The sequence below is a fragment of the Dermacentor variabilis genome, chromosome 4, assembly GCF_050947875.1.
Source record: "Dermacentor variabilis isolate Ectoservices chromosome 4, ASM5094787v1, whole genome shotgun sequence".
Taxonomy (NCBI): domain Eukaryota; kingdom Metazoa; phylum Arthropoda; class Arachnida; order Ixodida; family Ixodidae; genus Dermacentor; species Dermacentor variabilis.
The window spans coordinates 19,153,789-19,171,536 of NC_134571.1; the positions used below are offsets into that span (position 1 = coordinate 19,153,789).

The window sequence follows — 17,748 nt, forward strand, 5'->3', positions numbered from 1 at the left end:
CGTGGGCTCGGTTCCCCTAATGGCGTTCGAATTTGCGATTCGGCCGCGACGCCTCTCCACTGTGCCGGTCACTGTGTGGGTCGCGCGACGGAGGGGGCCCGTTCCGAGTTGGGCAATCCAGCTTCGCCGAAGGCTGTTTTCCAGTTTCGGGTTCCTCGTGCCTTCTGTGCGTGCGTGCGCGCGTGCTTTTGCCGCGCTTATCGGCGCACCATTGGCGCTTTGAGAGCGTTGTTTGCTCAGGCACCATCTGGGAGCCTCCTCCTGCTCCCCCCCCCCCCCCCCAATCCTGGTGTGTAAGCTACGATGCGAAGAGGACGCCGTGGGGTTCCATGCCCTTTCCGCGTTGCCTGACCGTCTGTCGTGGTTGCGCATAGTGCCGTGGGCACAGGGGATGCGTGAACGCGATGTTCGTGTGCGTCGGCTGGTGCTGCAATTGTTGTATCGGTAGCTCGCAACAGCTGTCGGTTCGTTCATGACCATTTCTTGTGGTCGTGCGCCGATTACGATTCCGGGTCGCCAGGAACATCTGCCCTAGATCTGATGATAATCTTAGCGCACGTTTCTAGCGGAGGTTATTAATAAACGTTCTTTGTTCTTGGGTTTTGTTTTCCGTAAATGCGGCTAGCCTAACTTTTTCGGCGCTTAATATCTTTAAATGGAGCATTGCCAGTTCGTTTCTTCTCTTTTGCTCTCCATTTGAGGTACTGTATAATCTTTATTGTAGAGCGTATTGGTGGCTTTCTCGCAGATCACTTCCTTAACAGTCCACCTGCAATGATCGATCACTTGCATGACGTGACATGTGTCCGCGTATAGAACCAGGCTCCCACAGGTACGATGGGACACTTACAGCGTAATCGCGCGCCAAGCGAGCGCGTGAACAGTCAGAACAGCAAAGTAACCACATGGAAGGTCTTTAGAGCTCAGCGTCGCCTCGCGCCAGCGCGTATTTCATGCTACGCGAGGCGTACGACAGCGCTGCAATCTCGGTCAAAATGTGTTCTTTGTGGCAGTTGACTAAAGCGTAAACACCGTGGCGCTTATTTACACCGTGGTAGCAACTAGGTTGTGGACGCGCTGACGAATTGTTTACATTTCACTTTCAACGGCTCGAGAACAATAAGGTCATAAAGAGAAGAACTCGGAGCACAAAGCAAAATAAAACTGCAGTTGTTGGAGTTTTGCCCGACCGTAAAAGTCGGAATTCGGGCGCGCAACCTTCCAGGCAGGCTTCTTCGCTGAAGGCATGCGTCGTAATGATAAGCAAGGATTGACCAAGACGTAATACCGCAGGAACTGTCCACTGCGAGGCCTGCCTCCTTGCACTGTGTGCATCCACATCATCTGCGAGCATCACTTGCATTTATTTTTTCTTGATTGCACAGAGCATTCAACAACTTTCTACAGAAAAGTACATTTAATTTGCCGATTACGGTAATCTGTACCACTTAACGTGTAACTGAGCATATGTAAAAAAGATAAAAGAACTATAAAAGCTTGGTTTAGTTCTTTTTTTAGACGAAAAATTACTTTTCATAGTCGGCACCAAGGTCAGAAGAAGGTCACGCGCAAGGACGCGCCGATTTTGTATCCCGAAAAATGTGCGCCTATCCCGGAGACAGAAGCAGATCGAAAAAGCCGCGCTTGACATAGGGCCGACGAACACCGGATATAGTGCGAATGAAGGCGGCCCGATTGGCCAGTATCGGATATAGTGCAAACAAACGTCCGATATAGTGCGAATTAAGGTAGCTCGATTTGCCGATGCCTTACATATAGTACAGACAAACGCAGTGCGAATTAAGGTACACCTCGGCGGCAGGTGATGGAGGTGAGCGCCCAACACCGACATGCCGTCGTCGTCATTCCGTCGTCATCACATCGTCGTCGTCATGCCATGGTCGTCGCGACATCGATTCCCACCATCGTCGTCACCTCATGGTTGCAATACAGTCGTCGTCGCAACACCGTCGTCATACCATGGTCGTCTTGTATCGCCACACCATCGTCGTCATACCATTGTCTCAGCACACACTTGCGTCGTCTGTACCTTCTATAATTGCTTCGCATGCATAGATAATTATCAGGGATGGTTTCTTGTTCTTGTTCCCTAGGGAAATGGCGCAACCCGCTCTGGGGTATCGGCCATGATCGGGCTTTGAAGAAACTGTTAGTGATTCTTTTTCTTATATATAAATTAGGATGAAATGAAATAAGTATCTCGCAGGTGGGACTCAAAGTGTATACCGTTACAGATATGAATAATCAGTTATCTAGATATTTTGTGAATTTTGTGAGCCTAATAAGCATACAGAAGAATATTCTAGCATGCAATTCTTTTTGTCTCACGCGGAGAGATGCAGAGGGTTTCACAAACGTTCCTGTGGCTGTAAGAAAGTACGGTATCCCCAAAGGAAAGAATTACAGGAAGAGTCAAATTAAAGCCAAGCTTTTGGAAGGGTTCTTCTAAAATCTTTTCTTTCGAATAATGAAACCGCGGCATGTCAAAAAAAAAAAAGTGTTGCAGAGATTCACTCTCATTGCATAAAGGGCACAAAAGCGATGTATACTCAGACCAGACCTGTGTAGGCAAAAGTTCAGTGGGGGGACTCGGCGTCGCAATCTTGTAATCGTTACTTCAATTTTTCAAGAGGAGCACCATTTGTTGTTCTAAGGAAAACTGAGATACGGGAAATCAGATGTTGCCGATGATGATTTCGCGAAGTTATTCGTCGTATATTTTCGGAATCGCGGCGCAGTCATGAAAGGTGACGTAGGTAATGTGCACAGTGAATTTAGATTTATTTAACGAAATCTTCTAAAGCAGACGATAAATTTATGGCTTTTTACTCTTCATTAACCCATTGATGATTCGATAAAACCAGGTGTAAGACCTTTTTGAATGTGCTGCAACGAACAAAAGTATTTGAATGCGTATTTATTTGAGTCAATGGGCATACGAGCTCAAAAAGTATAGGAAATGGTCACTGCTTGGTGCCCGAAATTATAGCAGACCAAGTGGAGATAGACAAATTACAACTAGCGAAAGTGAGATCTATTGTGGAAAGGGACTGACTACAAATAAATGTGGGTGTTCGTGCGTTAATGCATCATAAATTATTGTTAGCAGCCCAATCTCACAAACGTTTACCGCTCGAATCGGTCTTGAACCCCCACGAAGTATGGTGGGAGTTAGTCTCCGGCGAATACTATTTCTTTTCTGCAGGACGCAATTACTGTATCTAGGACACTAGTATTCAGTATACCTCCGGAATTAAACGTTAGCTAAAGTCAGTGGGGTGATGTCTTGAATAGAAATGTCTATAGCTAGAATTTCGCTTTCTAAAGTCATAAGGTAGTAAGCCATTTTAACCCGGTGCGCAATTTTTGAAGAGATAAAGAAAAGTCACCGCCCCTTCCAATCCGTGAAAATGGTCGAACAGCGAAGCTGTGTTAGTCACACCGACTGTTACACCATGCCAGTCAAACTTCGCCAGCAGTCTATATTGTAAATATTTTGTCTCAACATTATTTCACCTCATTTTCGCTTTTGCGTGCTTCGTGTGGTGAGCATGCTTTAGGGGGGGCTTTTTTCTTTTAATTCTCCCTGTGGTTTTCTTTTTTCTTTTTTTTTTCGCGCGTGACGTCTCTGTCTGTGTTTTGCCGTGTTTTCTTTCTTCCTTTTTTTTTCTTTACGTGCAAGTTGCTCCGCTCCTTTTTTGCGCGCCAATAATGAGAGCAAGGTTTGGCGTTAAATGAAAACCATCTGATTGTTTCTTTATTCATTTTGTGCATAATGTTGTATTTGCTTGGTTTTGTGTTGTCTCTTCTACCGGTTGATCCTTAGTTGTCGTCTCTTGTGTCTGCACTGCTCGGTGTGCCTCCTCCGCTTGCAGCGCTCTGTCTGGAGACGTTGAATCTTGTATTGTTTGTTCTTTTTACGCTGCCGCCTTTTTAGATTCCATCCCTCTGGTGAAATTTTGTCACATGTTCTTTTAATTACATTTCTTCAAGCGTTCGCTATATTTTCTCATACAATAAGATCTTCTTTCTTGACTTTTGAAAATTTTTTTTTATTCATGGACACTCAAGTTCTCATTTGTGGGGCCAAATTATCCCCCTCATGGGTATGTGTCATCTTGAGAAGGACTCAACATCAGCATCGACAAATCCAAATGGGTTTCTCGGGCAGAAGCTTAGCAGTTGAATAAAAATTCTTCCCGGTCGCAGGTACGGTGCCCGGACCGGGACGAATTTTTCACTGCGATGCTTCTGTTTGAGAATGCCTGTTACCTTTCTAAAGACTCGTGCTTCTCTGAAGTGGATTTTCCCTTTCATGTTTGGGATGGAGCGCAGTGCAGGGTAGTTCTCTCTTCCGGTAGTTCAATACATGCGGCCCGGCTGTGGCGGCAAGAGCCTGAGGGTACAGGCACTGTACAAGACTAAAGAACTACAGTGAAGCTAACTTTGCCACATAATCTTTGACAATTAAGGTGTGCGACTCGGTTTGTGGTGACACAATTCTAGCTGTGCGAAAGAAGCTTGCTTTTGGCGCGACAAGATAACAAGATAATAAAGGTGGGAGAAGGTGGATTGGAGAAGGTTCTCTTCCCTTTGGTCTTGATTGTCGCAGTGTGGTTGGGATGGAAATAGGCACGCGATAAGAATCGGGAGAACAGCTTTTTGGGGTATATGTATTTTTTTTTATTTTATAAGTAAATTCCTAAAATGTTTATTTACTTTCCTTAGGGTTGAGTAGAGGGGGGTGGTGGCATCCGAAATTAATTAGTTTTTTTTTTTTGCTGTTTCATGCAACGTGTCCACCAGCTGTAATCACTGAACAAAAGAAATTGAAGCGTTCGCTGGAAACAGCTTCACGCATTACTTACCGTGGTCAACCATTCTATTAAATATTCGTGGATTCCCCGGAATACATCAGCAGCCTCCAAGGCGCTGCTGATATTTGCTGATCCCTTTGGACTCTATTGTCGCTGGACATACTAGACAGCAGTAAATGTCACCACTGGAAGTAACATTAAGGAGCCAAATTCCTCACAAGGTATGTTTCTGAACACTTCATCCAGAGCCATGATTTGTTGATTTGACTAAAGTTCACTTCACAATTTTTTGCTTGCATGTTTGTCATGGCTTCATTTCTCTTTTCAGGAAGATGGCCAAAAGAGAGATTATTGGTCTGCAAGCTGCCCACGCCAGGCCATAAGATCAATGGTCACCATAATGACAACAGGTCCTCTTGAACTATGTGCCTCCCCATGAAATGTTTGCAAGTTTACCAGATACAGGGGTGTGAGCCTTATCAGGAAAGCAGCAGCCTACAGTTTCTATCGTACCGAGTGGGAATGCAAATATTTTACATACAAGCTTACTTGCATTTAAGGGCATTCTATGACAACTGGAGAAGCAACATGTTTAGTGCCAGCTTGTTTCTTTTAAATTCATTGTAGCCATTACGACCAGAACAGAAACAATTAGCAAACTTGCTAATGCACAAACTCTGTCATCTGCTCTTTGTAAATCAGCTTGACAGGCACAGGCTCACTCACAACAATTTGTTACATGAATATGCAAAGAATTTTAAAACGTTCAAACGCACCCAATGCAATTTTGAGTAAATGTTACTTCATGTTGACTGAAACTCTGGCAGTCACTGCTCATTTTATTTTTTATTTAATATACCCTCATGGCATATGGCACAAAAGAGGGGAGTGCTTACAAAGTGGTAGAGTAAAGCAAACAAACAAACAAGTGCAGTTAGTTCTGGTAATATAATAATTATCCTGATAATACAATATTAGCTACAGCTTTGCAAAAAGTTTATTATCGGTGGTGGCCACGATACTTGAGGAAGGTAGTCACATTCTTGAAAGTACGGGAAATGAAAAATTCAAATAAATTCACTCAAAATGAAATCAATTCGTACCTTACTGTGATGGTCGAGGCGGTTTGAAATGTACTGAAACCGCAGTATAAAGTCGACGTGAAGTGTCATGTGATGGAAAATTTTTGCGAAATAGCGAGAGACTGGCGACTTTACGGCGGTTAGCCACCGGAGTAAGCGCTAGGTTAGTTTTCATTGAGGTTAAACTCGCAGTACGGTTATAATTAGGAAACGAGTGGAGCTATCTTTTACTAGTTCAAGTGAAGTAATAAGATTAACGGGATTGGGATCCCATATTGCAGATGCATATTCAAGTTTCCAACGTATTAGTCTTGTAAAGCTGTAGTTTTAACGTAGACGGTGCTTTGAAAAAGTTGCACCGTAAGTACCCCAGCAAATGATTAGAATTTGTTAATGACGTACTTTATATTAATGGTCCACTTTAAGTTATTTGTAATGTGTGCAGCAATATATTTAAATGACATGACGAAATCTAAGGTAATGTTAGGATAGCAAGTGCTAGGATTAAAATTAGATATGGATATGTGCATTATCTTACATTTGTTAATCACAAATGGTTAGTGTACAGTTCGCATGAAATCAATAACTTAACTAGCCCTGCGCCGTAAGAGATAGCTAGAAAAGGTACGTTCACACAATCGGCCTATTCCACACTTCTCAAACAGACAAGTGGCCCTCACAAACATGTTTGCTTACTGAAACATTGGCTCCAGGCTGAGGCTTCCCATGCTCATCTTTGTTTCTAAGTTGAAGTGTTCATTTCCTTGCAACCTCTTTTCTTTGTTTGAACACACAAACGGAGATGTTTTTTTCAGCATGAAACCGTAAATTGCATTGTCCAAGGATCCGTGAGCATTAGTTGGGCTTGCTTAAATGTTTGTTTAGTGTTCTTGTTTATTCACACAATATTTGCGGAAGTCCTTGTTAGCACTGTTGTCTCCATAACGTTCCTTGCCAGCACTCCACTTGTGTCAGACCTTTACTGCCGCACCTGAACACGAAATGTGCAGCAGAAGTGTCAAGAGCAGGCAATAGAGTGTTTTAGTTGAGCGTGTTTACGCTCCGCTAAGCAGTTAAGCGGAGTGGAAGCGCGAATGCGCATGCGCCGTCCGCTTAGCCGTAAGCGGGATAGCGGAGCGAGGAACACGGTCCGCTTAGAGCGTGCCGCGCAGCACTTTGGCTAGCGTTGGTATCAGAACGGATTGGATTGGATGCAGAAAGCAAGCGCGCTGGCTAACACGTGGCGTTCCCCAAGACGGCGCTTTATTGTCCATTGGATAAAATGGACCGGTAACGCATTACAAGCGCACGTCTAGATACTTTATGGAGAAATAAGTTATATATATACACATACACGTCTTACTATGGGCAGTAAAATATAGCGTAACGTTTTTTTTTTTTTTCACCACACTACGGTGCCTCTCGCAAATGTCTTATGAAAACAATGGGATATTGCAGATCGAGCTTATTTTGCTGACAGTACATCTTTGCCGAGCAATTTTTGTTTACTTTTTAATCTAGCTGAAATTGTCGAACGAAGACAATATGCGTATCAAACACGTCAAGCAGCACTGTACGTAACTACAAGTACGAGGGTAGCCCCGCATAAATATTGTCTGAAGCTTCGCTCTCCCTACTTTAGCGGCACGCCGAACACGATGAGAAAACCTCGTTCGCTTTCAGATTTCAGTTGCATTAAATAGGTGTCTATCTGTGTTTCTGCATATTGTAAGCTTAGTGACTGACAGCATTAAGTGCATCTGACCTGTACGAAAATTGTGAGCATGTACTGCTTCAATCACCATTGACAATAAACGAAGTGAGCTTATTTGTTCCAAGTGTTCTTTTGCCAGTTGAGGCCTCTCAGTCACCTGGCGACATAATAAAGGTATCTGTAGTCATGTTATAGTACTTCACTCACGATTACCGCCCGGAAAGCGGTAACAAAACGCCCAAAACCAACGAGCGAGCTGCGCGACGAGCCCCACCAGCCGCTACCGCAGCGGCCATATTGCGCACAACGTTATGATGACGATATTAGTTTTGATTTTGTCAGCGCCATCTCTCGATCGTATACTTTAGTTCACAACGCTACCGCTACTCTTATTTCCGTTGCACTGTGGAAGGTACAGTTTCCCTTCTCTAAGTTTATAAAGGTGTTTTGTGGTGACAGTGCTTGTACATTTTGGCCATGTCAACAGTAAGAATCTGTCTGCATTAATGTTCACATTTGTGTTTTGAAAGCCAAGATGCGATTTCATTCCGCCCCGTCAACTGGCACCCCTCTTGATGAGCAAAAGTATTGTTACCATCGACAAGTACATCGTGGAGTGCTAGAACATCGATTTTGCTTACGATGTCCACATTAAATAAGAAATTCAGAAATAGACAACGGTGACCGGGGACACTGTTAGATTTGTTACTGCTAATTTTGACTGCTGTCTCTCGTTCTTTACACTTTTGAGCGCGCATATAATTCGTGTGTTCAGTGCAGAATAGCTGCATAAACATTCGTGGATAAGTGTTCATTTAGACAGCGTACTGGTTTCCCACGGCAGCACTGTGCCAGAAATCTGACGCCCGAGCGAAACAGCTTTTCATGAAACTTTGTGGAACAACCCGAAACTTCTTTCTCGCTTCGCAAAAGCTTATGCAAATTTTCTGGGTAATTAACTCATGTGTCAGCGTAACGGCACGTGTAAGTCCACAGGCCTGTGTGCCACATCTTACCAAATACAACAAAATGGATACGCAGCCATTCCCGCAGATGGTGTGATTTTGATCAGCAACCGATTTTGAGGAGCGCGGCTGGGCGTTGCTGGTGCCTCGTCGTCATGGCACAATTATGACAATTCGCCACGTCGACTTTAATACCGGTGTCGGCGCTATCAGCATTGCCGGCTTCAGAGAAGCACGATTGAATACCGCGCAAGAGAAAAGTACAGTGTACACCACCGATGCGAAACTGATATACAATTTTAAAGCGTCGCGACGAAAAGCGCTTCCACGGCAGCGTCAGAACTTATGCCGCTGCGACAGAAAGTGGCACATTTCTAACGCCACGACAGAAAGTGTGTAGTCGCGACAGAGAGTTCCTGTTGTGACGTCAGAATCGCTGTCGCGATAAAAAGTTGTTGCGACTTCATAAACTCTTGTTGTCACGACAGAACGTTTCTGTTGCGACTTCAAAACTCTTGGTCGCCGCGACAGAATGTTTCTATTGCGACGTCAGAATTTCTGTCGTAACGTCAGAAATTTCTGTCGCAACTGCAGGAATTTCAGGATTCAAACGGGGGTCTTTCCAAACCTACAAAGATTAAACAAAATTTTTCCAACGCTGATGTATGGGCACACCTGTCCATGGTGTGGCGGCTCGCCATCGCTATACCACATTTCGTGGGGCTGCCACAATAGACCACCAAATTTAAATCCCTTTTTAGGTAAATTTCAATTATCGAACACTTCGGAACAACTCGCCAGCTCTGACCCGGAGGTGCAGCTTGGATCACGTCAGGCAGGCGGCAGCAGCCAGTGGAGCCCTGGACTAGCTGGGGGCCCCACCCATCGAGCTCATAAGCTTTCATCCTAACCCCTTTCAATAAAGTTATTCCTTCCTTCCTTCAGGAACTTCGGTCGTACAACAGAAATTTCTGCTCTTTTTCAACTGGGCGGCTTAGTCACTTTGAATATCACTAAGGCGTATGACAACGTATACATATATAGAACATGTAAACCTAACAAACGCGCTTCAGAATGCTGCTCTGCCGACGTATTTTGTCGCGTGGGATGATTAATTTTTAAACAGCAGGGAATTTTACTTCTCTCAACGCGGATTGTCTTAAACGCATAAACAGTCAAGAGGTCTAGCACAGGGATCAGTCCTATCTACATTGCTGTTTAATGTTTTACTGAGTACTGTACCTTTGAAACAGGTTGTGTGTGTGTTATACGCCGACTACGTAGCATCTTTCTTTGCTATTATTATTATTATTTTTTTTTGCTGCATCGGTAGACCTACATGCTTTGTACGAAACTCTACAGTCCTGTATGAGCCGCCTATAGAATTGTGGCTTGATGGCATTAACCTCTCTTAATATCAGAAAAAGCGCCATCCTAGATTTCCCTCAAAGCGTTCCTGTGCAAATTTTGGTTCTTTATCGACGAGAAAGTATCCCACCGGTGAATTCTCTTAAATATTTGGGTGTAATGTACATCGAAAAGCTTAATTGGAGTCCGCACGTAGAGCATATTACCTCCAAGGGAGGACGCGGAGTGGGAATGCTGCGCAGACTTGGCAGCAATCGATTAGGATTGCGTCGGCTTGCCCTCATTGTGATACATTTCGTGTATGTTCACCCGATGATAAGAGTTCGGCGGCGTTTTGTTTTCTGGCGGACCTCCATACAAAATTCGGCCTATTAGAACGAGAAGCATTACGTTTATGTCTTGGGCTTCCTAAATGTGTCGCTATAGCGATATATTATATCAAGAAACACGCCTGCCCTCTCTTCTCATGCGATTCCGTATTCTAACAGTACAAACTTTTTAAAGATATATGCATCGCCAGAGCGGAGATAACAATGCGTTTTCGTTAAGGAACCGGTCTCATTTTTTAACTATCAGTGGTATCACTCACGTTGCCCACAAGTTGTTTTCGTACTAAAAATATTAAACCCATTAACTGTTCACCTATGCGAGGTCGTGTTATTAAATTCCTAGGTTCCAGTCGCTAAATTCGAATTTGATTATATTTTTCCAAATAATGCTAAACACCTTCCCTATCAATATCTGAATAGTATTTGGGAAGACTACCGCACACCTAGATACAAATACCATTATAGCAACTGATGCTTCCGTCTGTGAAGAAAAGGCAGGTGTGGGCATTGTATCACCACATCTGAATTGGTATTTTTCCTAAGTATGGACAGCTGGGCTAGTTGGTTGTGATTGGCATTATGAAACATTGTTCCAGCGCACAATTGAACACGGACGAGAAGAGGACAACACAAACGCCGGACTTCAACTAAATTTTATTAGCGAAAACAGGTCTTTATGTGCACAGGGGGAGGGGGAGGGGGGAGGGGAAGGGGGAGCGCTGTTGGTGCACCGGACCACCCAAAAAAAATTTCTTTTTTCTTTGGTAAAGGCGACAATCATTCGAGGCGTTGAAACCAAAAGAAAAAGTGAAAAGAATAAAAATAATAGTTAATAGGTGCATCTGCATCCTTCTGTTGTGCTCGCGAAAAAAGAACTTATCTCTGGACAAACCTGTGTGGTCGATTCAGCTAGGTAAGGCGGGAGATGAGCAAGATTGTACTTGAGTGATGGGAAAAAAGGTTTTATCACGTTTTTTCACCTTTTTCACTTTTATTTTCATTATTTTCACTTTTTATTTTGGTTTCGACGCCTCGGAAGATTGTCGCCAGTATCAGAGTGAGAGAGCGTAACCTTTTATTTCAAATCAACAAGATTTGAGTCCGGCGTCTCTTTAGTGGGTCTGGGCACCCGCCGCGGATGCGGTTCCGAGACCTTGTCTCGAAGCGGCTTCCTTGGCTCGCTGGACGGCCCAGAGTTGTGCTGTCAGGTCAGAGCTGAGCAGTGCGGCCATCCAGCGTGACCGGAGGCTGGCCTTGGAAGAGACGGAGGGGTCGGCACTGCCCGACTTGTTTGTTAGGTCCCGACACTCCCATAACGTGTGGTTTAGTGTGGCAACCTCGCCACACGATGTGCATCTGTTTGTAGCGTACATGTCTGGATACATGGCGTGCATGAGTCTCGGGTTTCTGTAAGAGTCTGTTTGTAATTGTCTGAAGTGTACTGCTTGCGTCCTGTCTAACCTAGCGTGAGGGAATGGGTATATGCGTCTTTGTAATTGGTAGTGTGCCGTGACGTCGTGAAAACTGGTCATACGATCCTCCCATGCCCAGACGTTTGCAGTACCCCGCGGGGGCTCTTCCTCCGATGCTGCTCGGTGAGTCATTCCTCGAGCAACGCCGTGAGCCGCTTCGTTGGGGGTGCTCATTCCAGTGTGTGCCGGGATCCATAGCAAATACCTTTGGTTATCAACGTCGGCCTCTCCCTGGTGTATGGGATGTCGCTGGAGTATCTGATACGCCTCTTGCGAGATGCGCCCATTTGCAAAATTGCGAATTGCCGTTTGCGAGTCGCAGATCACGTAGCTTTGGTTTGTGTGAGGGCCAGTGCTATGGCCGCGTCCTCTGCCGCTTCGGCATGTGCCGTGTTCACGGTGACGCTCGTGAGGTGGTTGCCTCGGTGGCTAGTAACTGCCGCCACGAAACTCTTCCTGTCTCGATAGCGGGCTGTGTCGGTGAAGGCCGCCTCCTTGTCGTTAGAGTAACTTTTATTCATGTGTTTTGCCCTGGCTTTAGGCCTCCCCGTGTGGTGTTGGGGGTGCATGTTGCGAGGCAATGGGGGTACGTATAGTTGCTCGCGTATGGGTCTTGGAATGTCTACCTTGACGCCGTGCTGCGAGTGGTATGTGATGCCGAGATTTTCAAGTACGTGTCTGCCCGGGCGGGTCTTGGATAGGCGTTCAAGCTGGGACACTTGTCGGGCCTCCACGAGTTCTTCGAGCGTATTGTGTAGGCCTATAGTTCTAAGAGCTTGGTGGTGCTAACTCCAGGCGCAAGTCCCAACGCACATTTGTACGCCTTGCGTATGAGCGCGTTGAGCTTGTTTTTTTCCGCAACCGTCCAGTTGTAAAACGCTGCCGTGTACCTTATCTGAGAAATGACGAAGGCTTGTATGAGTCGGATGACGCTGCCTTCGCGCATGCCCGCGTGTTTGTTGGTGATGCGTCGAATGAGCTGCATCGTGCTGGTGGCCTCTGCCGTTGTCTTACGAAGTGCTTCGCCATTGCCACCCTTATGCTCTATCATCATTCCTAGTACCCGGATTTTTTCTACTATCGGGATGGGGAGGCCGTTTGATGCCGTTAATTGGATCTTTTGCTTTTCCAGGGGGGTGTAGCATTTAGGTGGGCGCCCCTTTCTGACTGGTCTATATAGCAGCAGTTCGAATTTTTCGGCCGAGCAGGCGAGTCCCGTGCCCACGAGGTAGTTTTCTACGCATTGGATGGCCTGATGTAAACGTTGCTCGATCGCTCCGTCGCTGCCGGCCCGTTGTCGTCCAGATCGTAATATCATCCGCGTATACCGTGTGATGCAGTCCTTCGATTTGAAACAATCGGTCGGGCAACCCCAGCAGGACGAGGTTGAAGAGCATCGGCGAGATCACCGAGCCCTGCGGGGTGCCCGAGCTGCCGATGTTGATTTGCTCTGACTGTAGTTGTCCCAATCGCATGCGAAAATTGAAAAATTGCATGCATGTGAAAAAATTTTTGGGTGGTCCGATGCACTAACAGCGCCCGCCTCTCCCCCTCCCCTTGTGTACATAAAGCCCTGTTTTCCATGAAGAAAATTTAGTTTAAGTCCGGCGTTTGTGTGGTCCTTCTCTTCTCGTCCGTGTTCAATTGTGCGCTGGAACGATGTTTCATAATTGTCTTTTTCCATTCGGCTACCTGACTTCACGCCTATCTTTCAGGTGAAATTACTGGCAATTGTCTTATTTTTACGCAGACTATCATCATCTCTGTCATCAGCCGTAATCTTAGCTGATTGCCTGTTTGTCTGCTCTTTACCGACCACACCCAAACTGTCAAATTCATTAGACGCTTTCTATTTTCTTCTCCCAAGGCACTTGCGTCTCGTTCGTTTAGTGTGGGCGCCAGGCCACGAAGGTCTAGCCTTATGCGAATATACAAATGCACTCGCAGTAGCATCCCACGGTGGTCCTATAATCCCCATTTTACCCTACGTCAGCTTTCATCACTGCGGCGCAATTCCGAAAATATACTACTACAAATAACTTCGCGAAATCATCGTTGGCAACATCTGATTTCCCGTATCTCAGTTTTCCTTAGAACAACAAATGGTGCTCCTCTTGAAAAATGCAAGTAACGATTACAAGATTGCGACGCCGAGTCCCCCCACTGAACTTATGTCTACACAGGTCTGGTCTGAGTATACATCGCTTTTGTGCCCTTTATGCAATGAGAGTGGATCTCTGCAACATTTCTTTTTGACATGCCGCCGTTTCATTATTCAAAAGAAAACATTTTAGAAGAACCCTTCCAAAAGCTTAGCTTGAATTTGACTCTTCCTGTAATTCTTTCCTCTGGGGCTACTGTACTGTCTTACAGCCACAGTAACGTTTGTGAAGCACTCTGCATTTCTCCGCGTGAGACAAAAAGAATTGAATGCTAGAATTCTTCTGTATACTTATTATGCTCGTAATATTCACAAAACACCTAGATAACTGATTATTCATATCTGTAAAGGTATACACTTTGAGTCCCATCTGCAAGATACTTATTTCGTTTCATGCTAATTTATATACAAGAAAAAGAATTACTAACAGTTTTTTCAAAGCCCGATCATGGCCGATACACCAGATTGGGTTGCGCCATTTCACTAGGGAACAAGAACAAGCTTTAACAAGGAGGCGTAATTTCTTCCCAGGAAGCGTTTCGCACGGCGGCCCATTTTTGCTGAGCAGGTAGAAGCGGTGTGTCGACGCAGTCGTGCTCCACTGAGAACTTAAAAAGGCAGTGTCACATTCTGCCCATCCGTACGGTAGACTACCGTGCACCTGAGTCTGGAAAGAGATTGCGCTCACGCTGGATTGCTCGGCGAGCACCGACGGCTGCCCGTGAGCGTGCGCGTACGGGAGGGAACGCGGCCCGCTGAGACGACGACGGGACCCGTAGTGAGGGGGGGGGGGGGTATGCGGCGAAAGACAAAATGGAGTTGGAAGGGGGCGCGGTAGCGGCGTTGCTTCTCGAGGCAAAAACAAACGGGGAGGGGTGGGGGAAGAAGACGAGCGAAGAGGGGCAACGGGCGGCCGGTTGCCAAGGCGCCGCTGCCTCCGCCGTCGCCAGCTCCGCAGCGCGTCCACTATCCTCCGAAAGCGCGCGCTCTGATCGCCGGTGCGTCGTCGTACGTGCGAACTTGTCGCCGCGCGGGACGGGTCTTGTTAGCCGGCGCGCGGCACGTGCGTGCGCGGCGAATCGCGCGTCGCGAAGCCCTCGAAGGGCCGCCGGCACGCCAAGAGCAGCGGTCGTGTTGTCTTCGTCGCCGCCACGGTTACCACGGTCACACGTCACACTGCGAAGAAGACGAGGAGGAGGAGAGGGACGCATCTCGCGGTTCGACCTGGCGACTGCCTCGCCTCGGAGGAAGGGGGAGAAAACCTCGTCGACGCGACGTGCCGATGTGTGCGCATGCGGATGTGCAGAACGTCGTTGAGGTGCGCGACCGACCGCCGCCGAGTACGTTGTCCTCTGCTCTGGAGACGAGCAAGCGCCGGCTTGGCGCTTCTATTTTTGATTGAACAGAGCACACGGCTTCCTTTTGTTTCTCTCTGAACCCGTCACCCTCTCCGCGTTTGACGGGACGCAGGTCGGCAGTTTGTTTATGCCAGCTCGACGCTCGAATTACGGGGCTCGTTAGCGAAGGGTCTTGTTCCTTGAGAGAGAGAAACGACTTTCAAGGCGACGCGAAAGTGCCATCGCGGTGTGTCGCGTCCGGCGCAGTTGGACGGCCGAGTAACTCGCCGTGGTGTGCGCTGCTAACCACCGGAGATTGGCGTACCGAAGAAGAACCGAGACTCGCGGTGTTGTTTTCTCACTTGATAAAAGCGCCGGTTGATCGGGCTCGTGGAGGGCCACTTCAGAGTGCTCTCTCCGGGAGCGTCCCACGCTGCCTCGCGCGGATTGCTTATCGGTAAAGCCTCCGTTTACTATGCGTCACAACGTGGGCGGCTAATCCAAACCTCCCGCTGTCTCGAAACCCTCCGTCGTGGCTGAAAGAGCTGCTTCCGGTAGCCGTTTGCTATTCACTGGGCTCAATGTGATCCCGAAGGGCGGGTGAGTGATGCGCTGAGCCAGGAGTTTCGCTTTGATTGTTACATCACACTGGCATTGAGGCTACGCTCCTAGTATTAAGGCTGTTCGTCACTTCTTTCGACGCGGTAATTGCAGGATTGTCGTCCGCGGCTTGGCTAACGATTGCAGGACCTTTCGTGATCGAGGCCGTTAAACATTTAGACAAGGAAAGAAGCAGCGCTGCGGGACTGATTAGCGTGGCTTGTTTCGGGCTTGACAGTGTTAGAGCTTCGGACACCGCAAGCATCGACATTGGGTTGCCATGCTGGTGACGTCTCCGGATAAGCCGGGCCGTCTGGCCGGACTGTCGGCACTTCTCGTGCGTCGCCTGAGCCGGTGCCTGCCAACGTCTGGAAGGCTTCCGTGCGACCGATGCGGCTACGATGGTTCGCCGAATAGCGGCCCTGGGTGCGACTACTGCAGGCCGAGGAAGAAAGTCCAATTCATCGTGGGCAAGTGAGTTGGCAACTGTCGAACTGCTTCGCTGGCACCATAGCTTAGTTCAAATACGCCACTTTGCGCTTGTGTCGACGCTTGGGTTTCATCGTGCTCTGTCCGCTTTGCATGGTTCGGCTGTCGTGTTTTTAGTGTGCCATGCATAGGAATACATACAAAGATCTTGCGCACAGTATATAGTGGCTGACAGTTCAGTCGGTACGCTTTGATCTTTCGATTGCTTCGTCGGAGCAAAGACGTGTAAACTATAAATGGTGTAAGATGTAGGTCTAACTAAATCCACAAACTGTGGTTCTACCGTTCTGTAGTTAGTATAAATAAATGTGAGAGGAGAGCACCGGGGCGAATGAAAAGTGTCTGCGCGATTTCTACCTTAAGGTTTCGTCGCATCGCTCATTACCTTCCTCCTTCCCTATTACGTTGGGCTACGCGCGCCGTGGTTGCTCAGTGGCTATGGTGTTAGGCTGCTGAGCACGAGGTCGCGGGATCGAATCCCGGCGACGGCGGCCGCATTTCGATGGGGGCGAAATGCGAAAACACCCGTGTACTTAGATTTAGGTGTACGTTAAAGAATCCCAGGTGGCCCAAATTTCCGGAGTCCTCCACTACGGCGTACCTCATAATCAGAAAGTGGTTTTGGCACGTAAAACCCCATAATTTTTTACTACGTTGGGCTTCGCAAGATATAGCACTTTCAGTCAAGCCGACCACCCTGACGTTCTGTGAATAAATCATCTCTTTTTCTCATCAAAATAAGTTGTCGCGAGTGTGGCTGGTACGTCAAGGGTACATTTGCACTCTCGGGAGTGAACTGGAAGTCGTGGGCGCGCTATAAGCGTGATTAGAATTCTGCAATCGCTAGCATCCCACGAGAGAGTCTCGTATGTTTCGTCCTGTTGAGTGCCTTGTCATGTGACAGTGACAGCATGTCATTTAGTGATAGATGTCATGTGATAAAGCCTTGCCTTGAGAAGTGTCGTGAAAGATAGGCCGCTTTGGTAGTACGTTTCCTTACTATTATTACAATATTTTTTTAAGATGTCGATGCACGCCTGTTCTTCGGCCTTGGTCATCAAAGGGAAAAGGGAAGGGAGGCTGCAGAAAAGACTGCTTGCGAAACGTCGCACACCTTACGGCTTTAATGGGACGTTGCTGCTGTTCAACATTTAATGGAAGGAGGTGTCGTGAAGTGTTGTTTTGGCACCGTGTGGGCGATGCCGACAACTTAAAATATTTGACGCCCTTAGGCTTTAAATATTTTCCCCCGTTTTTTTTTGCGTGAAAGTTGACTGAACGCAAGTGTTTAATCAACACCTAGGCTCTTGTTGCATATAACTTGAATTATCATCTTGTTGCGCTTCATTGTCATCACCACCTTTACCCTTATCTTTCTCCTCATTCCTGTCTT

General features: G+C 46.9%; 1 protein-coding gene across 2 annotated transcripts in view; it reads left to right on the forward strand.

Annotated features, from left to right (window-relative positions):
- LOC142578747 (proton channel OtopLc-like) overlaps positions 1 to 17,748 on the forward strand; it is a 94,760-nt gene that overhangs the window by 8,700 nt on the left and 68,312 nt on the right. Inside the window, exon 1 of one of the 2 annotated variants that reach the window (XM_075688276.1) lies at positions 14,964 to 16,340. The exons of the other annotated variant lie outside the window; for it this stretch is intronic. Coding sequence (XP_075544391.1) covers positions 16,147 to 16,340 — 194 coding nt within the window. The 5' untranslated portion in view covers positions 14,964 to 16,146. Of the gene's footprint in view, positions 1 to 14,963; positions 16,341 to 17,748 lie in introns of those variants that run through there. 2 annotated transcript variants of the gene reach the window in all.